Source organism: Kockovaella imperatae (assembly GCF_002102565.1).
Source record: "Kockovaella imperatae strain NRRL Y-17943 chromosome Unknown BD324scaffold_4, whole genome shotgun sequence".
NCBI lineage: Eukaryota > Fungi > Basidiomycota > Tremellomycetes > Tremellales > Cuniculitremaceae > Kockovaella > Kockovaella imperatae.
The window spans coordinates 1,397,246-1,423,171 of NW_019028944.1; the positions used below are offsets into that span (position 1 = coordinate 1,397,246).

The 25,926-nt window shown below is 53.8% G+C and overlaps 9 protein-coding genes across 9 annotated transcripts; 7 read left to right on the forward strand and 2 right to left on the reverse strand.

Annotated features, from left to right (window-relative positions):
- Nucleotides 1–1,233: 1,233 nt before the first annotated feature.
- BD324DRAFT_378901 (hypothetical protein) lies at nt 1,234–4,610 on the forward strand. Its single transcript, XM_022012628.1, has 5 exons — nt 1,234–2,978; nt 3,038–3,741; nt 3,801–4,275; nt 4,331–4,403; nt 4,447–4,610. Exons 1-4 carry the CDS (start codon nt 1,309–1,311, stop codon nt 4,398–4,400), a joined length of 2,919 nt encoding a protein of 972 aa, XP_021872642.1. The 5' UTR covers nt 1,234–1,308; the 3' UTR covers nt 4,401–4,403; nt 4,447–4,610.
- Nucleotides 4,611–5,832: 1,222 nt separating this feature from the next.
- BD324DRAFT_650066 (hypothetical protein) lies at nt 5,833–10,943 on the forward strand (the record flags this gene model as incomplete). Its single annotated transcript, XM_022018089.1, has 9 exons — nt 5,833–6,951; nt 6,993–8,901; nt 8,966–9,211; nt 9,260–9,425; nt 9,474–9,618; nt 9,672–10,028; nt 10,083–10,299; nt 10,351–10,820; nt 10,932–10,943. 9 exons carry the CDS (start codon nt 5,833–5,835, stop codon nt 10,941–10,943), a joined length of 4,641 nt encoding a protein of 1,546 aa, XP_021872643.1.
- Nucleotides 10,944–11,087: 144 nt separating this feature from the next.
- Nucleotides 11,088–13,833, reverse strand: BD324DRAFT_622064 (WD40-repeat-containing domain protein). The gene is made up of 8 exons (XM_022015437.1): nt 13,669–13,833; nt 13,558–13,610; nt 13,293–13,501; nt 12,810–13,237; nt 12,598–12,744; nt 11,659–12,531; nt 11,247–11,595; nt 11,088–11,199 (listed from the first exon to the last, which is right to left on the reverse strand). Exons 1-8 carry the CDS (start codon nt 13,711–13,713, stop codon nt 11,099–11,101), a joined length of 2,205 nt encoding a protein of 734 aa, XP_021872644.1. The 5' UTR covers nt 13,714–13,833; the 3' UTR covers nt 11,088–11,098.
- Nucleotides 13,834–14,027: 194 nt separating this feature from the next.
- BD324DRAFT_577826 (hypothetical protein) lies at nt 14,028–15,685 on the reverse strand (the record flags this gene model as incomplete). Its single annotated transcript, XM_022013280.1, has 6 exons — nt 14,028–14,616; nt 14,662–14,834; nt 14,878–15,168; nt 15,214–15,384; nt 15,441–15,501; nt 15,546–15,685. 6 exons carry the CDS (start codon nt 15,683–15,685, stop codon nt 14,028–14,030), a joined length of 1,425 nt encoding a protein of 474 aa, XP_021872645.1.
- A 709-nt stretch (nt 15,686–16,394) lies between these two features.
- Nucleotides 16,395–17,641, forward strand: BD324DRAFT_641743 (ATP synthase subunit D-domain-containing protein; the record flags this gene model as incomplete). Its single annotated transcript, XM_022017442.1, has 6 exons — nt 16,395–16,426; nt 16,469–16,598; nt 16,650–16,845; nt 16,903–17,006; nt 17,064–17,194; nt 17,443–17,641. 6 exons carry the CDS (start codon nt 16,395–16,397, stop codon nt 17,639–17,641), a joined length of 792 nt encoding a protein of 263 aa, XP_021872646.1.
- A 173-nt stretch (nt 17,642–17,814) lies between these two features.
- On the forward strand, nt 17,815–20,717 carry BD324DRAFT_578069 (alpha-L-rhamnosidase; the record flags this gene model as incomplete). Its single annotated transcript, XM_022013299.1, has 6 exons — nt 17,815–19,262; nt 19,311–19,482; nt 19,532–19,555; nt 19,615–19,781; nt 19,826–20,336; nt 20,397–20,717. The coding sequence occupies 6 exons, from the start codon at nt 17,815–17,817 to the stop codon at nt 20,715–20,717; spliced, it is 2,643 nt and encodes an 880-aa protein (XP_021872647.1).
- A 427-nt stretch (nt 20,718–21,144) lies between these two features.
- BD324DRAFT_655924 (NADP-dependent oxidoreductase domain-containing protein) lies at nt 21,145–22,455 on the forward strand. The gene is made up of 5 exons (XM_022018830.1): nt 21,145–21,207; nt 21,248–21,621; nt 21,668–21,752; nt 21,797–21,960; nt 22,013–22,455. The coding sequence occupies exons 1-5, from the start codon at nt 21,157–21,159 to the stop codon at nt 22,194–22,196; spliced, it is 858 nt and encodes a 285-aa protein (XP_021872648.1). The 5' UTR covers nt 21,145–21,156; the 3' UTR covers nt 22,197–22,455.
- Nucleotides 22,456–22,471: 16 nt separating this feature from the next.
- BD324DRAFT_622115 (Metallo-dependent phosphatase-like protein) lies at nt 22,472–24,899 on the forward strand. The gene is made up of 12 exons (XM_022015438.1): nt 22,472–22,865; nt 22,948–23,117; nt 23,165–23,227; nt 23,274–23,307; nt 23,357–23,896; nt 23,942–24,228; nt 24,276–24,301; nt 24,347–24,426; nt 24,466–24,541; nt 24,582–24,596; nt 24,638–24,746; nt 24,785–24,899. Exons 1-12 carry the CDS (start codon nt 22,736–22,738, stop codon nt 24,788–24,790), a joined length of 1,536 nt encoding a protein of 511 aa, XP_021872649.1. The 5' UTR covers nt 22,472–22,735; the 3' UTR covers nt 24,791–24,899.
- A 70-nt stretch (nt 24,900–24,969) lies between these two features.
- BD324DRAFT_650072 (hypothetical protein) lies at nt 24,970–25,790 on the forward strand (the record flags this gene model as incomplete). The annotated part of the gene is made up of 5 exons (XM_022018090.1): nt 24,970–25,095; nt 25,137–25,207; nt 25,248–25,288; nt 25,338–25,367; nt 25,639–25,790. 5 exons carry the CDS (start codon nt 24,970–24,972, stop codon nt 25,788–25,790), a joined length of 420 nt encoding a protein of 139 aa, XP_021872650.1.
- Nucleotides 25,791–25,926: the final 136 nt, after the last annotated feature.

Genomic DNA, 25,926 nt, shown 5'->3' on the forward strand with positions numbered 1-25,926 from the left:
TCCTTCCGTTTAGCCCCACACCCAGCTGCAACCTCGCGTCGGTCCAAACCCTCTTACCAAAAGAAAGATGACCGTTCGGCCGGTCCTCGGGGAATACCTAGGCTAGAAGCTTTTCCTTTGAGTTGGCCTAACCCCCACCTCATTCTCTCCACCCCTCCTATCCACGATTTCACCGCGAGCTCTTTGTCAGTCAGTGACGAGCTGTTCATTGACCAAGAGGCGCCGCGACATCATCTGTACAGCGTTCGTTCCATCCCTCTGCATCACACACCGCCTCAGGTCGGACGGATTTCTGGAAAAAAAAAACACAACCCACCCAGACCACACATCTGCTCATCCATCTCGTTCCTCTCTCCTTTGTGTTTCTCTGCAGCTTCACCTCACGACCATTTGAACCCATCTTCCACGAGACAAGTCAAACACACGACTCAATAGCCGTGCACGCATCTGCCCTGTCCAATCACCAAGAACGAATTCGCGCTTACCCGCTCTCTCTCTTTGTGTTTCAGTCATTCCATCATCGTCAAGTCGCTATTCCCGTCCCAAGAAGAAAAAAGGAGGAGAGGGAGACCCTTTCAACATCACTTCGTTCATTCTCTCTCTCTCTCTCCCTTGTCATTCATTCTCAACGACCAGTACGACGTATAGAACGTGAATGTAGCTGGCTTCCATGGGATCACCACAGGACATCTAATCTACCTGGTGAGCAACAGCTGTCGCAACAACCTCCATCCCTTCCACACCATCACAAAGCTATGACCTCTTCTTCTTCTGCTTCCTCATCTTCGCCCTTTCACCTTTCCCCCCCCTTCCCCCTTTTACGCGTGTCCGCAGCTTGGACCTGCCTTTACCATCCATCAACTGGATGAAGCTCCTCCATCTCTCTCGACGTATCCATACCACACTGTCCACACACACCTCCCCGTTCCCTAAACTCAAACAACCAACAAAGAGCCGGCAGCTAAACATTCTGTATCGCCATTCGTAGTCTCCATTTGTCCGCTACCGAGTGGAGGAAAAAACTCGTTTGCAAACCGCCTTGCCTTCGTTCACAACCACCACAGTCCATCTCTCTCCATCTTGTCTCGCAACCTCACTCCAGATTGGACAGTCCGAGTCGATCGAGAGGTCAGATCCTCAGCATTGACTTGGCAAGAGGTTTTGAAAGTCCTCACGCCGCGAGAGTGTGAGTTGTTCATTCCAATCTAGAGACCAACTGCTGATGACGAGCTTGGTACCATCTCTTCGTTGCAGCAGAGCAAACAGCCCCTCTCCTATCGCACCGACCAGCTCGCTCCCCCCTTCCCAATGGCCGCCATCCATATGCAGGCGGCGGCTCCACCGCCCCGTCCACCTATGGATCGCTCCGCTTCCTTTGATCAAACCCGCTCACGATCAGCTCAAAGCTATCACTCGACATCCCGTTCCTCTTCTCCCGCCGTCAGACCTCAGACCTACGCCCACGCAGCGTCTGGCAGTCAATCTCTTTCACACTCTCGGACAAACTCCAGTGCATCCGGTTCAGCGTCCTCTTCACCCTACGTCCACTCTCAGCCATTTGGCGCACCCAACTACTTTCCTCAACCACCACCACGACCTTCACTACCATCATCCATGTACTCCCTTCCTCACTCACAATCATGGTCCACCACTGCCTTGCCGACTAACTCTTTCTATCCACCTCCCATGCTACCCCCTTATGGCCATCAACAGGTCTATCCCAATTACGCTCAGACACCAGCCGAATTCGCAGCTTGGGCCAACGCGTATCACCACATGATGGCTGCCTCCATGGCTGCGAGCGGTGATTATGCCAATGGACAAGGTATGCCTCCCCCACCATTGACAGAATTCGGCGGCGGAGGAGGAGCAGGAGGAGGAGGAGATAGGAAACGCACACATTCAGGACCATCGCAATCTCATGGATACAACCAACACGTTCTGCATCAGCATCATCACCCTTACGACGCTCAGTATGACCACCATGGCATGTCTCACCCTTCCAAATCGATATCGGGACCAAGTCACGTCCATGGACACGGTGGTCCGCACCCATACAAGAAGAACGACATCAAACCGGCCAAGGAGAACATTCCCACCGTTCCAAAATCCACTTCTACCCCTGCCTTCCCGACCTATCCTTCACGACTCTCTTCTGACAGTTCAGAATCTTTTGAGCATCATCATCAGCAGCATCATCACCATCATCGCCAATCATCTATGGATTCACCATCTTCATCTATACATGCTCAACGCCCACCCATCGCTCCGAGAAAGGATTCCGCGCACATGGATCGATCCAAGTTGTCTACCTCACCCGCTCCATCCGTCAGAAGCTCCACCTCTCCCGCACCGACCATCAAGGCGGTGACTTCAAACCAACAGTCTCAACCCCTGCATTCGGGTCCTATCGCAAACGGGACCAATACGCCTCAACCAACTCACGCGTCAAGACCCTCTCCGCTGTCCCAACATGCTACCGCGGTCGCACCAACGCCCGCGTCTCCGCCTGAAAAGGTCAAGAATGGCCTGAAGAGTCGACTGAAAAAGGCGCTGGAGAAGGACGCAGCGGCATCGAGCAAAAAATCCTCCTCCTCCTCCTCCTCCTCCTCCGCCGCCGCAGCACCGTCAGCCATCACGAAGCAAACACATGCAAACTCTCCGTCCCTCAATTCCAATCACTCCGTCACTCCACCCACTACCCCACCCCAAGCTTCGGATCTCGCGACGCCATCTGCCCCTTTCACCGTCGCTCATCCACAAGCGATGGGGAGCGAGATATCCGTTGCGTATACTGAACGGACAGCGACTGGTGCGCCGTCATTCAGTGAACTGAACCAATCTGGAGGTAAAAAGCGAAGCTTGTTCAGGATGAGAAACATGTCCACGGATAACATTTCGTTGAGCTCTACGGTCAGTTCGGCCAGTATGATGATCAGAAAGATGGGAAGCTTGGGCAAACTCGCGAGACGAAACAGGTGAGCAGACTCTGGTCCGCAATGACATGACATGACTGAGCCGCCGCTTTCGTTTGTAGCCTCATGGGGATCTCTAAAATCTTCAAAGACAAGCCGAAAGATGAAGACGCTGCGCTACCTGAGAAGGAGGCCAAAATGTCAAAGAAGGACAAGAAGGCGGCGAAAAAGGCCGCCGCTGCAGCAGCAGTAGCAGGTGGTAAAGGTCAAGCAGCGCCTGTGGAGTTGTCTCATGCCACGGCGGAGCAAGATCGCTTCGCGGCCGGGTTGACCGAAGCGGAACGGGAAGAAGAAGATCGCGTACTTGCCGGTCTCTCGCCTGCTGCCAAATTGGCTCGACAGCATACGCTTCGATCCAAAGCGGAGGCTTCTGAACGCGAGGCTCAGCGTTTGAGCCAGATCTCCACGACTTCTTCGGATGTATCTGGTGAACTTGCCTGGGATTACAACAAGGCGAATCGAAATGGAGGTGTATTGCCTCCCATCTCTAGCGTCACCGAGGAATCTGGTCCGGTCTACTCCCCCTCCGGAACCATTGTCCGCGTTGCGTCTCGTCAGCCGCCTAATCTCGTCCATGCTGTCGCGGTCTCTGAACATGAATACGATTCTGCGGACGATTCGTCCGATGGTGAAACTGTCGAAGATGTCACGCTTCATCTTGCTAATGCGAGATTGAGTGATGGCGCTGCGGATAGAGCGTTTAGAGAAGCTTGGGGCAACGCATGGATCGACAAGAATGCCGTGCCGAGGAAGGGTATCTTGAAGAGTGAGTCCTTGAATTGACAGGTAGAATGAATCTGTCTGCTGACGGACGAATGCCTCCAGACGCCCTCTCTTCGGAAGATCTCGAAGCTACTGCTCGTCGTCAACGGTCAAGCTCCGCAGCTGATCACACGGCTCATTTGACTCGTGGACCCATGTCGTCTCCGAATATCAACGCCGACAAAATTGACGGTCTGGATCACACTACTCGTACCGAACACCTGATGACTGCTTCTCCCACACCTGCATCGCCAGCCGACTCCCTGTCTGGAAGTCTCTCCACCGGCCCAGATGGCCAGCACTTCCCATACCAGAATCCCGCGCACAACACGTCGGCTCCGACGCTCTCCTTGCTGGGTTCTAGTAAACCACTTGTCCCGCGAGCGTTGACCGCACCGACACCCGCTAAGCGGAGAATCATCTGGGCCCCGGCGTGCGCCGTGTACTCGACGTACGATTCGGGAACATATGATAGACGGAGTGGACCTGCTACGTGTAATCAATTGACTCCAGAATTGGCCATGCAAATCAAGCAGGAGTGAGTTTCTTTTGTCCGCTGGCTGAAACCCTTGTGACTGGACTGACCTGACCAGACTCAACGCGTTCAAACTGGAGATGCCGATTCATCCTGCGTCGCGTGATAACACACATTACTTTGCATGAGCCGTGAGTGGAGGAAGTCGTGCTTGAGCTGACGGTCGTCTTGCAGTAGCCACACTGTCTTCTCCGAGACGACTCTCATGTTGCATGGAATACGACTCAACGACTCTGAGAGGCATTGTTCGATCGCCTTTCTTGTAACCTGTCGACGGACCAGATATCACCCAATCTGTACACAAAAACGGTTTACGCTGCTCAGTCAACCTCCTCTTAAGCATCTTGTTCATACTGTCCGCTCTATTCTCTTTCGCTTCTCGCATTGTGATGCCCCTCCCTTCTGTGTACTATTGTGTCTTTCTACGCCGCCTCATCTTTCCCTAGTCCTCCTTGTACATTATCTATCCCGAAAGAATGCATTTGCTCGCTGCCGCTCGCTAGCTTAGAAGAGTATGCCGTCATGAGCAGTCATGGGACCTGGTGCACCCGTGACTTTCTGTGTACCTGCCCTGTCCTGTCCGAGTGATAAAGACGACACGAGAACTATGCATAGTAGGTTCCTTCCTAGCCTGAGGCAAAGCTGATGTCTCGGTACGTCGCGTCGTTGTCTCGCGGAGCCGCCGAGGTCAGGGTGGGTTGATAGTGTTCGGTCACTGGCAGTTGTGACCGTAACTCTCCCAAGCTTGAAGCTTGATGGGAGGTTGAGAGGTTGATGGAAAGAAACGAAGCGACAGATACCGTCGTTTGAGGTGATTACAAGCATTCCACGATTCGGGCATTCCCTCTGTGTATTCGGGCTCAGCGGCGCCCAGGTTGACTCCGCCTGTGATCTCATGAACGCCACCCAGCGCCTCACGCAATTTAACGACCGGAAGCATCCCCTCGAGTAAGGTATCTTGAGGAAACCACGCCCCCTCTGAATGGCCATTCCTCGAGGTCGCCTCCTTCATATAGACGGAGTGTCTACCACCCTCGACCGCAACAGCAACCAGCAACAACAATAACAATAACAAAGAGTCCGAGGTACATTTTTGTTCCTTTTCCCGGCTCACACTTCAACCATTCTCCATTCAATCTCAACTTCAAAGACCTTTTGTCCCCTTTGGCAAGCCAGCTTCGAAGACGGTGGAGCAGATATATAATCATCCAGTACCTGTTCTTCCTTTCATCTATACGGTTCATCCACCCTATATCGGATACCTACCTTGGCCCCGCTCCCTCCCCCGGGGGCTTTCTTCCTCGCACCGACCTCTTGTCAAGCGACCATCACGCGAGAGGGTTTAGATTTCATGTCATGGAGAGAGACACTCGACTTGATATCACCTAGATTGAATCAGTCCCCCGAGGTGTGCATGCTGTACCCATCTCCCCCTGAGCTCTCCCGGCTAAACCCCCATCTGCTCGGACTCGAGGTATCGTATCTCCAACATTCCTCAAAACCCCCCCTAAATTCTTCGCTCTCAGATCATAGACAACACCCCTCACCTACTCATCTGCCATGACCGATGCCTTCTCTCGACCGTACTCCACTGCATCCATCATCTCACCACACGATGCATTGGAAGCGCTAGTCGCAAAAGATAGGATGGATATGGGGACGTATCCACCTTCACCGGATGAACTTGCCCCTCCTTCGACCTCCACCACGCCGTCTCGCCCCTTGCTCTCCAATGGACAGGCTCATCCAAATTCATCTTCACCTCTACCAGTCAATGATGGCATGCATGGCACGCCGCCCACGTCCAGTCGAGCTGGACCTAGCAGGCTTGGAGGAAGTGCCAGCGGGATCCCTCCTCAGACTCCACCACCCGTCGAGAACGATCCCTTTGACGGAAGACATTTCGTCAGGGCCATTTTTGACTTTGCGGCGACTGATCCATCTGCACTGTCGTTCTGCGCGGGAGATATCATCGAGGTCATCACTCGGCTCGAGAGTGGATGGTGGGATGGATTGTTGGGAAGAGAGAGAGGATGGTTCCCTTCCAACTATGTGCAAGGGATGGACCCGAGGTCTATAATGGATCATGTAGATTTGGTGGTGGAGGACGACGAAGAGGAGGAAGGTGAAGAGGTTCAGGCATATTCCCCCGTCGACTCGTTTGGATCCGCTCAAGCTGGACCATCCAGACAACGGAGATCTGTCGACAGGCAGGTGTCTCGTCGTTCTCACATGAGCTTATCTACTACTGGAGACGACCTCGCGCTGAGATCATGGGACGATGTCAACGACGATTTCACAAGCAGTGTGGGTTTAGGGGATCTAGCGAGAGAAGTGATGGGACAAGGAGAGGACGACGACTTTGAAGCTGCAGCGGATCACCATCGTCGGCGGCGACTGGATCCATCGACAGTCGAGACAAATGGACCAACAGACGAGTTTGCACTTGCCGCAAGGGACCGGCAAAGACGTCAACAGATGGCTTGGGAAGGAGAAGGGACACCTAAAGCAGACGACTTTGAGCCTGGAGCATGGGGTCGACAGAGACAAGAAACGACAGATACAGTCAGAGAACTACAACGTGCCACCATGGAATCCCACACAAGTTCAGAAAAGATGCAAGGGTCCAGTGGGGGGGGCATGGACGCTTGGGTCCCTTCGATGACTCCGGATGGTCAGGTTCGTTCAAACCTCAGAGACGTTGTGGGCTGACGCTCCAGGTGTATTACCACAATGAGCTGACCGGCGAGGACGCTTGGGAATTACCCACTCGCTTGCCATCTGAAGGGTCAGAAACATTTGATGGAGGCGACGACGACGACGACTTTTTCAGCAGCTCGTTTGCAACGTCTGGAGCTGGTCCATCTTCGGCGGCGGTCTACGCCAGTGCCAGGTTGGGCGGCGGCGGCTCGTTTGGCCTTGACAGACCTCCTGCTCCCTCTGGGGAGATTGAGTCATTTCAACCCCCACCTCGATCACGCGATCTCCCCGAGCCATGGACAATGCGCATGACGGACGATGGTAGAGGATGGTATTATGTCGACACGGTCACTGGACACACTCGAAAAAATCCCCCTTCACCCATCATGCGCGACACGTCTGATCACATGAACAGACTGAGTATCGCTTCGATCCCTCCTCCTCAAGCTCCTGCTCGCACGCTTCAACCTCGCCGATCGCTCGACTTGAGACGCCGTCAAATGGACGACTGGGCACGCCAGACTCGTGAAAGGGTGAGAGCACGTATACCAAGACACACACCGCCAACCATGGCGCAAATGATTGAAAACGTCAATGAGAGTCTACGAGACGTTTTCGAAGCCTGCGTCGCTGGATCTTCAGCCGAGGAAGAAGTCTCTCGGGCGGATGACTTGGGATCGGAATCAGATGTAGTCATGGCTTTGGCGAGGGAAGAAGCGGCAGAAGCGTCTCTCAAGATCGCCCACCTGTCGACGTTGGCCGCCATACGAGATCTGTTCGCTGCATTCGGATACGTTGGACCCTTGGAAGCGGACGCGGACATGCCCAGGCCGAAATGGGTCGGGGACATGACATTGATAGGCAGCATAGGTCTACTCTCGGCCAATGTTCATGCCGCCACCACTTCACACCGACTTTCCGATTCAGGCACGACGACGTGGCATGAAGTCATGCGATCAGCATCAAAGCTGAACGATGTCATTGCCCTCTTTCCTGCTTCTGTCAGTCCTGGAACTACGGCCGCAGCTCAAGATGCAGTCAAGGGCAAGATCAGGGAGATCACATTGAGCACGGATGGATTCGGCTGGCCTTTCAGTGGGAGGTTTGGATTCGGCAAGGTCAAGGAAGGCAAAGTCCTGCGAGCGTTGAATGGCGCTACGGTGGAGGAGCTCGACAAGGTCAGACTCGCTCTATCTGACTCTATCGGCCGTGGAGATCCAGTGATCGATCACGTGCGCCTGATGTCGACGTTCCTGACACTGCTCTTGTCCGTGGATGTGGCGTCTTCCATCGATACGGATGGAGACGCGAGTGTAGGTGCGGAGGAGGCGAACGCAAAGGCGTACTCGGAGCTGGTCAGACGAGCTAGGATAGCCCTTGGAGACTTGGAGTCGGTCGAAGACCGTCTCCACAGGTTCATTGCTTCGGCCCTGACGAGTACCTCGAGTCCTCCTGATCTGACCGCTCTGGCCACCGTAACCGAGGCCACCATGGCCACTGTTCGATCCCTTCTGGATATCTCCTCCATCCAACGCAGCATGATCGATCAGTCACTTGTCCTTGGACAATTCGGGCATCGGTCACCATCCTACGTTCGTCCAGAGCTTTCTCCCCCATCCCGCCTTGGCAAACTTACCATCCCCAAACGCACTGCCCGAGGTTTAGAAGAGGAATTTCTGGACGCTGGAGGTGAATTCAACGAGGAGCTACGTGATCAAGCTGGAGAGCTTGTGCCTTCTGCGAGTGGCTCTCAAGTCTCACTGCCTCGACGAGCCGTTCCGCAGCCTGGTCCAGGGGAGATCTCCGCGACGAGCAGTACGACATCGTTGACATATCAAAAGTCAGATAGCGACACTGCGAGTCAAAAGGGTAAACGAAGTAGTCTGATGAGGTTTATGCGTGGTCGTTCTGGAAGCGATGCAGATGAGGGTGAGAGTAGTCTTCTTCTTTTTTCTCCTCCTTTGGATCCACTTCTGACTGACGGGTTCTCCAGGACGGCTCAACGCCAAGTCGCGACAGACGTCGAAGAAGCTTGCCAAATTGCTCGGGGAAGACGTATCGACCCTGGGTCACCCATTACCGCCACCTCTCGCGCCACCCATCCAACAGGTCCCCGAGACACCTTGGTATCTTGGGAATGACTATGAAGCGTCCGAGCTCATGTTTGACGACAAGGGTGGAGTCAGAGCGGGATCATTGAGGGCTCTCGTGGCGAGATTGACACCTTATGGCTCGACGGGTGAGTATCACCAGATGATGAAGTTGGAGGACTGAAGAGATATCGCAGATACCAGCTTCTTCCAAGCCTTCATGCTCACTTTTCGATCCTTCACCTCGTCTCAGGAACTGCTGGATAGCCTTCTCCAGCGATACTATATCGAGCCGCCCGCCGGCTTGACCTCGGTGGAACTGTCGGATTGGACGAGACAGAAGCAGACTCCACTGCGCCTGAGGTGAGTCGGTGCGGTGTAATCCCACTCGTGAGCTGAACTGTCTTGCAGAGTGTGTAACACCCTACGAGCATGGCTTGACAAATACTACGTCGACAAGCTTGACTCGCCGTTACTGGATCGGATTGAACAATTCGCAGAGGATGAAACGAGAATGTTGGCTGCTCAACAGCTCAAGGGACTCGTCCAGCGTCGAGTAAGTGATAGTCCATCACGGTACTCCTGGCCTGCTCACGAATAACGCTCCAGCGCCGAGGTGAAATCGAGGTCCAACGCCGCATCGTCTCCGGGGCCCTGCTCTCGCCACCTGCTCCTCTGATCCCTCGCGTGCCGGCCGGTCGGGAAATGAATGTCCTCGACGTCGCTCCATTGGAGCTCGCGCGTCAATTGACCATTCTCGAATCTGGTTTCTTCCAACGTGTTCAACCTGCCGAGTGTCTGAACAAATCATGGAATGGTCCGGATGGAGACAAGCACGCGCCCAATGTTCGGGGCGTCATCAAGACTGCCAATATCCTGTCCGGATGGGTCGGCACGACCTGCTTGAGCAGTCGTGATGCGAAACATCGAGCGAGGATCATGAAGCATTTCGTCCAGACGGCTATCGTGGGTGACACAGACCTTTTGGATGAGCACACAGCTGACAGCGCCGCCCACCAGGAATTACGCAATTTGAACAACTTTTCATCCATGGCTGCTGTGGCTGCTGGACTCAACACGGCCCCTGTGCTCCGTCTCAAGCGTTCTTGGGAACTGTGCAGTCCAAAGACTCAAGCTCAAAAGGCCGAAGTGGACAAGACGTTGGACTCGACCAAGAACTTTTCAAACTACAAGGATATGCTCAAGACGATCAATCCGCCGTGTGTCCCGTTCTTTGGTGAGTTTTACCTTTGTGGTATCCGACGTGGCTGATGACCCAAATGCTCAGGCTTCTGGCTCTCTGCCCTGACGTTTATCGAAGATGGCAATAAAGACTTTATACCTGCTGCGACTGGTGAACCTGTCCAACCTGGATCAGGCATGAGTCATTCCACATCCTCTTCATCGCTCAACACTTCGGCCCGAACGCCTGTGTCTGCGCCGACGCCTCTGTCTGCGTTTACTCCGAGCACGAGTACAAGCACCACCACCGCCAGTACCGCCGCTGCCGACGGAAATCAACCACTATTGATCAATTTTTTTAAACGGTCCCTCGCCGCAGAGATCCTGAGAGATATCCAACAGTATCAATCTCAACCGTACAACCTTGCGAAATCAAGAATGGTCTACGATTGGTTGATGAAGCAGTTGGAATATTGTGATAGGACGTATGACCTCGACAAGATGTACAACTTGAGTTTACAGTTGGAACCGAGGGAGAGGGAGGAGGAGAGGATTACGAGAATGTTGCATGATTCGGTGAGTTGATCGGGATTTGAGCTTGAGCGAGCTTGAGCTGTCGCGACGGCGCGAGTGCTGTGAACCGGGCAGATGTTCGTAGCGCCGCGACGTAGGCTAATCCCCTGTCAGGGCTTCATCTGATCTCTGTGTGGAACACCGCCCCTCACATTGGTCTCCTCCTTCGCATTGATTCGGTTCTTGTCTCCGTATCATTTTTGTCATGATATCACCCCCTTGTCAACCCTCAACAGCGTAATAGGACCATGCATAGGACTGTTGACGACAATGCTAGATGTTTACCACTTGACTTCGTGTACCAGAACCACCTTTGTACTTTCCCCTTGCCATCCTCTATCCCCGCTTGCAGTGACTAAGAAACGACAGGTCGGATCGACAACTGAATAGACATGGCGTCAACATCGATCTCTCTTTTTGGCCACTCACGCATAGACGATACTGTCCCACCATGATGCCCAGCTATGATCTTGAACGGTGGTCGTCCGCTCTTTTTCCTCAAATCATCCTCTTGATCAAAGTATTCGACAGTGTTCCATAATCTGATATTGTCCGTCGATGCGGTAGCGACGTGTTTCCCATCCGGGAAGGGGACGATGCAGCTCACAGGGCCTGATTGAAGGGGTGTTCGAAGTGTTCGAAGCAGGTTGGGCGATTGAAGTGAAGAGGAAGACGACGATGAAAAACTCGTAGATGATGACTTCCTGACGTCCCATACGTCGATCGCGCCATTCCGTCTCCCCGCCAAGACTTGGTTCCCATGTGCCGACCAACAAGCCTTTGTGGTATATTCAGCACATTGTAACGATGCACGGGGCGAAGAAGTGGGCTCCCAACTCACCGACATGCACCATGGGGGCGCCTTGTCGCCCGGTATCAGTCTCCCGACACCACCACCTCTTCTTGATCCTTCGCCAGCTGTCGGCTCTCGTCTATCGATCAATGTCACCTGACCGTCCATACTGGAATACATGAGAATGTTGTCTGAAAAGTCTCTATAGTCCGCAGGCGATAGCAGAGGGATACCAGCCGCTGCGCCTGCGTTGTCGAGTCGACTGGGTCCAGAGGAAGATGATGATGATGGATGTTGAGCTTGAGGGAACAGAGGAGTGGTGCCAGAACCGGTGGATGAAGGAGGAAGGGGGTTTGAGGTGGTGGCTTTCAGTCCAGCGGCGCCTGGAAGAGCGAGTGATAAGCCAGGTTTGTTGTTGGAAGTAGTCGAAGGCGACAATGGAGGGGGTGCCATATCGTTGATACCCGGTGTACCTGTCAATGTGACGGCGTCTGAAGGAGGCACATCTTCGCCCTCGGCGTCATCGTCGAAGAGCGGATCATAAGGTGACGGGGCGTCGTCACCAGGCGATCCATCGCCATTCGCCACGCCGCTGGAAGAATTCTGTGGCGGTGCATCGACTGTACTTGAATCGTTGACGCCATGGGAGGCAATGACGATTGCATCGGCGTCTTCAGGTCCAGCACGAGGCGTCGAAGATGCAGGCGGAGAGGATGGGGGTAGTTCTTCTTTAGCATCGAAAAAGTCCTCGCCGACCCGAACAGATACGCTGAGGCCATTCTCATGAACCCCGTTCGCATGGCCACCATTTGACAGGACACCCGCCGCCGCGGCGTTCAGAGCCCTCAAAGATGTCGATGAGATTTGAGCGCCATGTGTAGGGTATGATCTGACCGTCTGACCGGTATTGAGATCCCATTCCTGGCCAACCCCCACCCGCAATCAGCAGGCTGCTGCGCGGAGGAGAAGAGGTCACTTGTTGCTCACCCTCAACGTCCCATCCCATCCTCCACTGATGAATGACTTTTCGCCAGGCAACAGAGTCATACATGAGACGACGCTTGAATGGCCTTTGAGAGAGGTGACAAAGTGTCCCGGGGAATGTCGAAGCGTGTAAAGATTGATTTGTCCGCTCTGTAAGGAGTCTCAGCAAGAAAAAAAGTTGTTCGCACGCAGACGTGATCGCTCGCCGAGCTCACCCTTGTCCCTGTCAATGCCCATAGACCATCACTCTCCACTTGCATGCTATACACCGGTTCCGCCTTGGTTTCTCCATCCGAGCCCATCACTTCATTCTCCCACCAACCTCTAGCGACGCCAGCTTTACTCACGCCTTCTCCGAACCCCACGGCTGTCCTCTGTTGAGCCGTCATGAGTTGTTTCCCATTGACGCTGCTCCAAAAGTCGTAAGCTCTGACGTATCCTTCTTGAGAACCGGTGAGGAGGAAAGAAGAACAGGGCGTCATGGCCATACTGTGAACAGGGGAAGGTAATGGAATAGCACAGATAGCTTCGATGGAGAGCGTGGACGGAGGTTCAGAGAATGGGAAGGAGGGTCGAAGGAGTTGCCGACGGGCCATATTTGGAGGAAGGACTGAGGAGGAGGAGGGTCTGGAGGGGGACGAGCCTGTAAGGTTGAAGTCAGCGAAGTGGTTACCGGAGGAGCATGCTCCTCGACACACCATCATCCCCATTGGCCATTTCCACATCGTCTCCATCTTCTTCCTCTTCATCACCTTCACCTTCTTCCGTATCATCTTCCTCTTCGTCGTCTTCATCTTCATCGCCGTCATCTTCATCATCTTCTTCCTCGTCTTCATCCTCCTCATCGCCTTCTCCATCGCCTTCACCTTCCCCGTCCCCAGATTCCTCATACTGTCCGTATACGTCCCTATCATGTGTCGTCAGTGTGTACAGTATAGACCCCTTCCAGAAGCTTGGCCCCACTCCATGTTGATATCCATATCTCCTACAATCTGACTCGTCCGCTCGTCCACGTCCTATAAGCCCCAACCCCCCGAATCAGCCCACAGTCGAAGCGTTGTCCTCGGAACTCACCTCATCCTCGAAATCATCCTCATCATCTTCGTGATACGCGCGCATTGGTCAATGGCGAACAATGGGTTTCTTTGTGCTCCACAGCGATGATATATATGTAGGGAACAGCATCTAGATGCACATAGTTCAGAGGGTTTTGAGGGTGATACAGGCGATGATCGGATGAGTGGAATGGATGAATAGGATGTCAGCTGGACAAAGATTTCAGAAAATTCCGGACTGGCACGTGATATTATTATTGGCCCGGTACGATGATCCATGAGGGCCTTTCTGGACATGGAGATGATAATACACAGGGAATGATGCAGCATTATGAATGTAGAGCCCTCCTCTCGTCAATGTCGCTCCTCGTTCTATCATCACCATCCTCCAGTCTTCTCCGAGGGTCCCTCCAATTCCCTCTGTTCTGATCCCCAGCTCTGGTGACGCTCCGTTGTTACCGGCTGGAAGCTTTTCCACCTCACGCTCAATCCCTGGCCTCGCTCATTGTACACCTCACATTCTCCAGCTCCTCCTTGTCGTGCCGGCGGGCAATCTCCCCATCCACCTAGACAACTGACAAAGTATCTCTTGCTGCCTGCACACGCCAGAGAAATGTCGGATCTCGCCCATAATTCGCCAATGGACACCTGTCCGACATTCCACTGTGCCAAGGTCTCTTTCACCATGTCCACGACTTGTTCCGGGAGCAACTTTGTCTTTGCCTCGACTGTTGGTGGATGGACAAACTTTCCAGCAAGTTTATGAGAATGACTGGATTCTTTGGATCCAGGCATAAATGGCAACTGGCTCGATCGGACTGATCGAGGTGAACGAGCTGGAAGAGCTTCCAGTCGGAAGATGGCGGTCTGAGTAGCGTAAATGGGTTGGTTCGGAAGATGAGGATCATCTGCCGGATAGTAGGACGGTTTATTGGAAATGCCCACTCCGCCAAGCTCGACATCGTAGCTAAAGTCATGTTAGCCTTGTCCCGAAAGCGGGCCATCGACTCACCCCCAATCAGCCGCTGCGGACGTCGCCCATTCCCTAAACTCTCCGCTTGTCATCTCCAACTTGTGATCCGAATGCCTGAAGACACGCTCTGTCCGTCCGGTCGGGTCCATGAAGCCGACTTTGGCGAAATCATGGTCGGCCGCGCGAGGAAATTTGGCATTGAAGTCAAAATTCTGTACACGTCAGCCAAAAACAAAAGAAGGTCACCAGACGCACGGGTGTGGTCACAAGGAGCAACCTCGGTCGGTAAGTTCCCATGGTCACGACCCCGAATCTGCTCAAGACGTTGGGATCCAAATGTTCGATCACTTCTAGACAGGTGATGGCTTCGTATCCCTCCAACCTCGCGTTGTACTTTTCAATGCCTCCAAGCCATAGTTCTGTATGCAAAGGTTCCCAACGAGGTTGAGCTGCTGGTGAAAAGGAGGAGGTGGGTGAGGGTGGTGTCGACATGATGGAAAGGGCCGGGGGCATGTAAGATGGTGATGGGTCAAGGGCAGCGAGGCGCTATACAGAGGGTCAGTTGGAATGAAGTCTCGGTCCATCACCTACGTCGATGAAGAGCTCGCTCCCTTCTGCAAGCTCGTCCAGACTATCGACAGGGCTCGGTAGATGTGAACCTTTCGCTTTGGCCAGTGAGCGAATGGGTTCCTCGTACACTGAAGAAGGGGGGACGACCAGTGTTTCAAGTAGAGCTCCGGGACCGCATCCGATATCTAGGACCTGCAGGGCGAGAGCGACTCCTCAGTGATACTCTAGACACCCGGTTCCTGACATACCGATCTGACACCTTCATTCCGAAGCACGTCCATTGCCCAACTCCTCCTTTGCATCCATAATCTATAGAGTCAGCGTCTCGAGCCTTTGGCCCCCCTCTAACTCACTCTGGAGAGAACACCACCCCAGTCACATCTTCCTCTTCTACCTTGGACACTTCCAAGTCTGCTGCAGCTGGCAGAGTCGATGGTGACAATTTCGGTGGCGTACCTGGAGTCCCTTGGCGTTCTGGAATATCGGACGGCATGGTGGGTGTGTGGGGTGGGTTGGGTGTGGAAGATGCGTTGACCTTTAGTGTCGAGGTCTTTTGGTGTGGATCCAGCCTGGGTCTCAGTGAGACGGTGAGGAGCCCTATGGCGATGGGAAGCTGTGGTCGATGTCACACAGAGAGAGGTTGGAATGAGAGATCGGCGTGGTGTAGCATTTTTTTCTTTTTGGGTCAAAAATGGAAAATGGGAGAAAAAAAGACCCGGCGCGAGATTAAGAACTGCGGGGCAACAACCTGCTTTGGTGGTGGACGAGTCGGTCAGTCGACGAGCGCGTTTTGGGGCGAGAGGCGGGGGCGTTGGAGCTGGTGGGGCTGGTTGGGCTGATCGGGCAGGTCAGAACTGCGAGAAGGCTGATGGGCCAGCCAGAGGAGGCAAGTACGAAGCATGAGCCAGCATTCCTCGTGGCCGGCGCACAAAGCAACGCAAGACGGATGGTGCATGGTGTCTGTGAAGACCGTCAGACTATTCCCAAGCTCCCAGAGCTACACAGATGACTTGCAACAGCCTCGGACCAGTCGATGAGAAGTTTTGACACCCATGCCGCTATGGACATGCTCTGAACGTGTTGGCGGGTGCCACACACGCCACTTGTCGGGTAACCCAAATAAAGATATCAGCGCCCAACGCTCAATCTCACTGACCTCTTCGTCATAGCATCTTTCCATCCATTTGACTAGCTGAAGCATCATGTCGGGCACAGGTCCTCGAGAAGCAGTCTTGTGAGTGGAATGACCCGCTATGACTGTGTTGACCCCACACAGCCCGACTCGTATGAACCTCACCCTCACCAAGGGGAGACTGAAAGGAGCTCAGACCGGTCACTCGCTATTGGCCAAGAAGCGAGATGCTTTAACGACGAGATTTAGACAGATCCTGAAGAAGGTAGATGAGGTGAGGATGTTTGGTCAGAATCACCATGACCCGATGCTGATTGGCATGCAGGCGAAACGACTCATGGGACGTGTCCTTCAACTCGCATCATTCTCTCTGGCCGAAGTGACCTACACCGCTGGTGATATCGGATATCAAGTGCAAGAGTCCGTCAAGCGAGCAAGCTATACCGTCGAGGCGAGGCAGGAGAACGTCAGTGGAGTCGTCTTGCCAACATTTGAGAGCGTCCGGTCAAAAGAGGGCAACGGTGGGCGGCGATTCAACCCATATGTCTCTATGCTTTGAAGCTTATCGCCTTGTTCAGATTTCAATCTCACCGGTCTCAGTCGAGGTGGTCAGCAGATTCAAAAGTGCAGAGATACATATGTCAAAGCGGTCGGAACGTTGGTCGAGTTGGCGTCGTTACAGGTGGGCAAAGGGAGGGAGTGTGTGCGTGTTTGCAGCAAGCTGAAACCTGGTGTGTAGACTGCTTTCACGATCCTCGACGAGGTCATTCGAGCTACCAATCGTCGGGTCAATGCCATTGAGCATGTCATTATCCCACGTCTGGACAATACCATCAAGTACATCAACTCAGAACTGGATGAAATGGATCGGTGAGTGGAGGAGTCGCCCAGAATGTCAAGTCGCTGATCACCAGCCCTCCCAAATCCTTTTCCCCCCTGTCACACTCTTTGGGACCCCTGCGATCGATGGATCATCTCTGGTCATCTCTTCCAATGTTTGCTCCTCACCATTCGACCCTCTCGACCGTATCCCACTTGATCCATCTCCAATCACACCGCCAACATGTCGTCACGTCGCTCTACCCCTGCTGCTGCTCCGCTTCGCTCCGCCCCGTCAGTGAGGAATTCTTCCGCCTCAAAAAGGTTCAAGGAAAGAAGAAGCGAGATGCCGAGAGGGTACTCAACGAGCGCAAAGAGAAGAACGACGCGCATGAGCAATCCGGAGGGAGTGTCCATCGCGATGAGGGTATCGGGGGTGGCGCAGGTGGGGGTGACGACATGCTAGGTCAGGGCAAGGACGAAGATGTGATATTCTGAGCGAGCATAAAGTATGCTTCACGACATGTAGCATTTACACCCGCGGGTCAATGCAATCTCGGCGAAAGAGTGGGTGGTGGGGCCGGTCGGGTTAATGTCAGTCCGGGCCTCCACTCGAGGTTCACAAATGAGAGTGGGACAGTCTTGTGAGAGTGTTCGATTAACACTCCAAGATGTCGGCGCCCAGGATCAGTCGACTGACTGTCGGACGCAACACACCACCTTATATTGGTATAGGACAATCTCGACCCCGCCTCGGCTGGCGATTTGAGAGTGGGGATACAGACACCAAGAATTGGATCCAGTCCGAATACGAGCTAGTCATCCAGCGCACATCGGGAGAGAACAACACTTACCGAGTCAAGTCGGAAGCCAGCGTCGATATAGCCTGGCCAGACAAGGAGGCGTCTCTGGAATCGAGAGAACAGGTCAGTATCCGCGTCAGAGCTCGAGGGAATGACGGGTGGACCGAATGGCACGAGGAAAGCGTCGAGACGGCCTTGTTGGCGAAAGAGGACTGGGCAGCCAAGGTGATCACGACGGACGTCGCTCAACTATCGCGCATGGCCAAGAGACCATTCTACACGAGGACAACGTTCAACTTAGATCAAAAAGCCCTGGACGAGATTCGGTGCAGAGGTGGAGCGCGTCTCTACGCCACCGCACTGGGAGTGTACAAGCTCGAATTGAACGGAGAACGACTAGGGGATCATGTCTTGGCCCCAGGCTGGCAGAGCTACCATCATCGATTGCATTATCAGACGTATAAAGTACCTGCGGATCGACTTTGTGTCGGCGAAAACGTCCTCGGTGCGATCGTCGGCGAAGGTTGGTATGCCGGGCGATTGACCTGGGCACCTGAACAACGCAACGTCTGGGGTTCCGAAATAGGCGTACGGATCCAGCTGGAGATGCCTCACGACACAGTGCTCAGTGACGAATCTTGGCAATGGTCTTACGGGCCCATCATCAGCAGCGAGCTCTACGATGGAGAAGTTTTCGACGCTGGTTTGATTGATGCTCATTGGTCGACTTCCGTGTCCGGGTCCCAACCATCGTCCTCCTCCTGGCGCCCAGTCAAGACCATCCCCATGGCTTCTTCGATCAGTCTCATCGCTCCTGAAGCTCCGCCCATCCGTATAACCGATATGCTCTCCCCCAAGGAGATCATCACTTCGCCCAAGGGCAAGACGATCATCGACTTTGGTCAAAACATATCCGGTTGGGTTCGCATCCCCGACCTGCCCGCTGATCCTCACGACGAGGCGGATCACTTCAAAGGGTCGATCAACATGCGGTTCGCGGAAGTCTTGGACCAGGGAGAGATCGGTATGAGACCGCTTCGGACTGCCAAAGCGACGGATCAAGTGTTTTTCAGTGACAAACCTGGAGGCATGTGGGAACCATCTTTCACGACCCATGGTTTCCGATACGTAGAAGTCACGGGGACGCCTGTCGATCACAAGACCTTCCAGGCGGTTGTGGTCCATTCAGACTTGGAGCGCCTAGGTGACTTTGGCTGCGATCACGCATTGGTCAACAAGTTGCATCAGAACGTTGTCTGGGGTCTGAGGGGCAACTTTGTGGGACTGCCCACAGACTGTCCTCAGAGAGATGAGAGGTAAGTAAGGCTCTTTTATATGACAGCATGACGCTGACGGCATCAAAGGCTTGGCTGGACCGGGGACATCAACATGTTCGCACCGACAGCTTCCTACTTGTATGACTGTCATGGTTTCCTCTCGAATTGGCTGCATGATCTTTCAGCTGAGCAGCTTCTTGACAATATGGGTGTTCCGCCAGTGGTATCACCTGATCCAGCCTCGGGATCGACATTCAAGGTGAGTAGTACAAGGTGTACGTCAAAGGTGGCTGACAGCGTATCCGCAGCGACCATTCCCTCAAAGCGTCTGGGTGAGAGGTCATGTAAAGGTTGAGCTCATTCGCTGATACTCCCTCCCCGTCCCCACCAGTCCGACGTCATCGCGATGGGTCCAGATTCACTTTACCAAGCGTATGGAGGCACCATGATCCTCGAAGAGCTGTTCAGCAGCATGTGTGTGTGGCTGGACAAGGGAATTCCCCGCGGGGCAAATGGGCTCTGGCACAATCCACCAGATGGATTCCAGTTTGCCGACTGGTAAGAGAGGCTTCAATTGCGTTGAAATTCTAATGTTCCTCCAGGCTTGACCCTCGGGCGCCACCTGATGATGCAGCCGCTGCGATGACAGATCAATTTCTCGTCGCAGATGCCTACCTCGTCGGCGTGACGAGACTGGTATCTCGCATCGCCTCACTCGTCGGCAAGACGGACAAAGCTGGACGGTATGCCGAAGATCACGATCGTCTGCGAAAAGAATTCAGAAACGAATACGTGACGGTCAATGGTCGACTGGCGTCGGACAGTCAAACTGCTATTGTCCTCGCTCTCCAATTTGACCTCCTTGACCAGCATCAGATCCCTCATGCCGTCGATCGACTGGTTCGACTGGTGACGAAAAATGACTTTAGGATCGGGACAGGGTTTGCAGGGACACCTGTGATACTCGACATGCTCCATCGTCACGGTGCCTTGGACATTGCCTACAAGATGCTCCTGACGACCAAGTGCCCATCCTGGTTGTACCCTGTCACCATGGGCGCTACGACGGTCTGGGAACGATGGGACAGTCTGCTCCCAGATGGCAGTATCAATGTGAGTCCACCCACCCTACAGGTTTGCTTTCGGGGCTGAACAAAGGTGTGCTCCCTCCAGCCCGGGGAGATGACCTCGTTCAATCATTATGCCCTCGGAGCAGTCGCCAGGTTCTTCCACAACGTTATAGCGGGTCTCTCGCCTCTGGATCCGGGTTGGAAGAAGATGAAAATCAGTCCTCAGCCGGGTTCAAAGGGAGAATTCGCGTCGGCTTGGACCTGGCACATGACGCCATATGGTAAAGCGACGGTCAAGTGGGAGATGAACGGCGGGAAGCTGGATCTTGAGGTCGAGATCCCGCCGAACACGACTGCAGAGGTTCATCTGGGAGAGCAAGTGGTCAAAAAGGTCGGTTCGGGGCACTACCACTTTACTGTCTAGGTTCAATGCATCTGTGTCGTGAGGGACGGGATGGGCTTTGCATGCTATGCGATCAGGTTGCAATGCCGCCGAGACGATTGGTCGAGAGTTGGGGTGTAGCTCAGTCCATGCGAGCGTAGGAGGAGAGAGAGAGAGAGAGAGAGAGGCGATGGGCGCATCAAGATGTCTAATGAGAGCTCCCTATGGATCCACAGCTGTGCCTATCGTGTAAGGTGTTGATCGAATTGGCTAAAGGAGGACATTTAAGAGGCACTCGATACCCCATCGTTCGCTCGAGCACACGTTGAAACGAGAGGTAGAGGACACCAGAGATACACTGTCAGTCGACTGCGAAGTCAACCCCTTGACCGGTCCCGGCACGGAGCGGGCCGGTGCGGGCACCTAATAATAAAGCCCGAAGTCATCTCGCCCGACCCTGTCAGCAAACCCCTCATTGATCATGTCGTTCGGATCCATAGCCGACACCGTCAACATCCGAGGCAATGTCACCGTGAGTTATAGCCTGTGGCCACCCCCTCTGACCGCTCCAGACCCCGAGATACGTGTTCGGGACCGGTGGCATCAACGTTGTAGAACCGATCCATCAAGCTCTCGATGCGGGATACAGAGCATTTGATACGGCTCAGCAGTACGGTAACGAAGAGGTCGTCGGAAGAGCCTTGAAAGAGTACAAGATCGATCGCAAAGACGTATTTGTCATCACAAAGGTGAACAAACCTGGAGAGACGGTGGAAGCGACCTTGGAGGGTATCCGAGAGAGTGTGCAGAAGCTGGATCTCGCCTACGTCGACCTGTTTCTCATCCACAATCCAAACTATGGACCTGAGGGCAGAAAGATCCAGTGGAAGGCTCTAGAGCAGGCCAAGAAGGAGGGACTTGCAAGGGCCATCGGTGTCAGTAACTTGTGGGTTTTGATGTGCTTCGGTAGGTCTATTACTGACTCGGGCCAGCGTTCTGCACCACCTCGAAGGAATGAAAGAGTACGCAACCGAGCTTCCGGCCGTCAATCAGACGGAGCTGACCATGTTCTATCAAGTGAGTTTTGACTTGAGGTTTCCCGACTGAGACCGTTTCAAAAGGATAAGGAAGTGGTCGAATGGTGTAATCAACATGGGGTCCAGATGCAGTCATTTGCGCCGGTAGCGAGGGCTCAGAAGAAGGACGACGAATCGCTGCTACAGGTCGCCAAAGAGGTTGAACGACCTTGGAACAGGGTGATGCTGAGATGGAACTGGCAGAAAGGGTGCGGAGTGGAAGTGATGTTAGGCAATCCCCGCTGACCTCCCATCGTCCAGGTACCTGGTGACTTGTAAATCGGAAAAAGCGGATCGTATCCGGGACAATACGTCCATCTTTGACTTTGAGCTGTCTTCAGCTCAGATGGAGAAACTCGATGCCCTAGATTGCGGGTTCAAAGTGACGCCAAGCACTGTCAAGGATGTCGACGAGCGGAGCAGGTACTACAAGGATATGCCTTGAGCACACATGTCCGGCGTCGCGGACGGTTGCGAAGATCCAGCCTAAGAAGCGTTACTCGAGCGTGTCGAGACACAGCGTCGAGACCACACGTAAGGACTCATGTAAGATGCATCGAGGTCATCCGGTTCAGGAGAAACCGCTGGCAACCGCTGGCAACCGCTGGCAAACCGCTGGCAAACCGCTACAGTGACTGCTCAAGCGGACCCCCCGCCTAGCCCGAAATGTTCGGATCCGAAAGTATCCAGTCGGGCATCACCGACCCATATACCACCTGACCCGAACGCACGTTTCAAACGTTTCCTTCCATTTTGGCTATTTATACCTGATATCATGTCGTCCGTCCTCTCGCTCCAAGCTCCTGCTGTCTCTGAGCGCCATATCCGTCGAGATGCATGGTGAATGAACCCTCGAAAAATTTCCAGCCAATGACGAGATGAGGCAAAGTCAGCGAGCCGAGGGGGGCATATAATAAAGAGGGGGAATATAATAAAGAGGGGGACACCGAATGACTGTCCCCATCCAGACCCATTCCGACGACAATGCTTTCCATCCTTGCCATTGCCGCCGTCGCTGGCTCTGTTCGAGCTGCTCCATGGACAAACGAGCATGGACTCATCGAGCGAGATCAGACGTCTGCCTCTTCCTGGTCGAATCAGTGGCAGCCAGATGGTGAGTGAGAGAGAGACTGTGGGATTTGGAATGGTTTTGACCTTATATTCCCCCCTCCCCCCCACCCCGGGCGCCCCGCCAGCCAACGGTGTCGTCCACTACGGCTTCAATGCGACGTTCAACCAGGGCTACTGGAACGCCAGCCAGATCCGTACGGCGTACAGAGGATGTAATGGCATGTCCGTCTCATGGTCGACCAACGGGAGAAATGTCGTCCCCACCGTCTTGTACGGAACATCCAACTCGAGCTTGGTGAGTGGGCTCTAGGCCTTTGATTTCTTTGGCTGAATCTATATCAGAACTGGACCGCTACGTCTTCAGTATCGATCACTTACGAGACCAGTCTCAAGTGGGAGAACCACGTGAGTGAAGTACTCGGGGTGTCGCTCCAGGCCTGACATATGACAGGTGGTACTTGAAAACCTCGAGCCCAACACAAAGTGTGAGCGAGATACCTTCCCCCCCCCGGATCCAACCTAACACACGGCCAGACTACTACAGCGTGTGTGGAAGCCCCGTCAACTCGTTCACCACGGCTCGCTGTGCTGGTGACATGACTCCTTATACCGCTGCCGTCGTGGTGGACATGGGAGCCATGGGCGAATACGGATTACGACACAATCTCCCATCTGACATCTCGAATCCTATCCCTGCGAACCAGACCAACACCATCCAACGACTGGTCGCTCAGATGGACGATTACGAGTTTGTGGTTCACCCTGGAGATATGGCGTATGCCGACTATTGGGTCAAGGAACAAGTCACCCACGGAAGTAACTTGACCTTGACGGATCAGGTGCTCGGATACAACGCCATCAACGATGCATTCTTCAATGAGGTCGCCGAAGTCGCCTCGAAGAAGGCTTACATGGTCGGTGTGGGCAACCACGAGGCGAACTGTATCAACGGAGGTTACAAACAATATCCCGAGGCCATCTGTACTGCTGGACTCACCAACTTTACCGAATACAAAGTCAGATGGAACATGCCGGGAGATGGCTCGGCGTCGAACAACTTTTGGTACTCCTTTGGTGAGTCGTCGAGACGAAGAACGGCGCGCTGAGAGTGTGTACTAGACGTCGGCATGGCGCACTATCTGATCTTTGACACTGAGACCGACCTTCCTCCTCCCTACTATGGCGCAGACGTCATCGGAGGTGTCGCCGGCATGTACGAGTCCAATGTTGGCGCGTATCCGACTGCCCAAGTCGACTTTATCAAACAAGACCTTGCCTCGGTCAATCGAACCCAGACGCCTTGGGTCATTGCCATGGGTCACCGACCTTGGTACGTTTCCGCTGCACCTGAGGACCGATTCATGTCTGGTCTGGCCGTCTTTGAGCCTCTCTTCGAGGCCGCCAATGTGAGTAATAGCGGCGCACTAGTGAGACCTGGATCTGACGCTTTCAGGTCGACGTTGTCATGCAAGGTCATGTGTAAGGCAGCAAACGTTTTCAAAATGCTCGCTGACATCCAAAAAGCCATCTCATCTCTCGATCTTACCCTGTTCACCAGAACGGAACTGTACAGCAATACAACTACACCGAGCCCCAAGCGCCTGGTGAGCCCATGCTGTTACATTTTATCGCTGACTCGCTAGTCTACCTGGTCAACGGTGCCGCCGGACACTATGACGGACTCGACAAGGAGTACACTCCCCTCTATGACTACATTGCGTGAGGCGCTAGCGTGTTTGACCATTCGCTGACAAGTCAGTTTCGCCAATGACACGTATGATGTCTTGCACATGGAACCCGCGCTGACATTTTCAGGATGTACTCGTACTCCAAGCTCACTTTCCACAATAGCACCCACTTGACACACCAATTCATGGCTTCAGGTGACAACTCTGTCATTGACGCCATCACTATCGAAAAGACGGTGAGTGGAGGGGTAAAGAACTCTTGCTCACAGCGTAGCACTAGAGGGAGGATGGAAAAAGGAGCTGCCGCAATAGAATCTATAATGCATCACGTGACTGTTCCATTCGATCGCGGATCCTATCGATCAGTTCAGGTCTCAACATGTATGAACATCTATACACGTTTACACGAACAAGCAGCATACCAGGCATCTGAAGAAGCAATCGTTCTAGCCCACCACCATGTCGTCTTCGCCAAGATCAGAACGCTCGAAGCGAGCGGAATATGCGAATCGAGCAGTGGGTGATAATTCTTTGATCTCCGCCGACATTGTTCAGGTCGAAGCTCAGATGAAGGGGGGCATCGAGGTGGGCCGTTACCCGCAACCCAAAATCTTGACGCATAACAGGGAGCTATTCGGTGGACGGTGATCGCTGGAGCGGCCTGTGTCCTTGGGCACTATACGTGGCCATTTTTCAGGTGAGAGGTTTCGGTGTAAGTCTTCTCGCTTACGGTGCAGGAGGCAGACCTTGGCGTTCAAAGGTTTCATCACCTCGTCGGGTAGGTATACACAGACTAGTGTGGAACACCGTACTGAAAGAACCTCTAGCGACCATCTTTGGACTCGTTGTCGGTGCTGGTGAGTCGGTCACATGGGTTTGTGTATTCATCTGCTGATGATGACCTGCTCGTTTGATCGTCTTTCATGTCTCCATCGATGCACACCGTCATAAATATCTCTCACACATCGGCTCTCACTCTTGCTCTTTGCTTCGTCTATCACACATCGTCTACGTCCCCTACTCTCCGCTACGACTGTCACACGAACGTGCTCTGACTCGTTACACCTCGCCGACGAATCACATCGCGACGTCAATGGGACCCCCCCAACCCCTGCCCGTGCCCCACAGACAACCACCTGCTCAACTATGAGGATCACATCAGAAGAGCAGAGACAAATATTCGTCGCCGTGCACACTTGAGCCTGATCCAAGAGGGCAAGATACCATCAGAGGCTGAGATTGCCAAATGGAGACAGGAGAACGTCCCGGAAAACAAGTAAGGGCGTGGCAGGGCGGCGAATGCCCAGCGAGATGATGCGCATGGAGATACGTGCGCAGCGTGTGCCCCCATGCAGGGCTGCTCATTTGTGGGTCCTATAACACGCCTATGGCCTGACATGTAAGGCACCGCGGCCC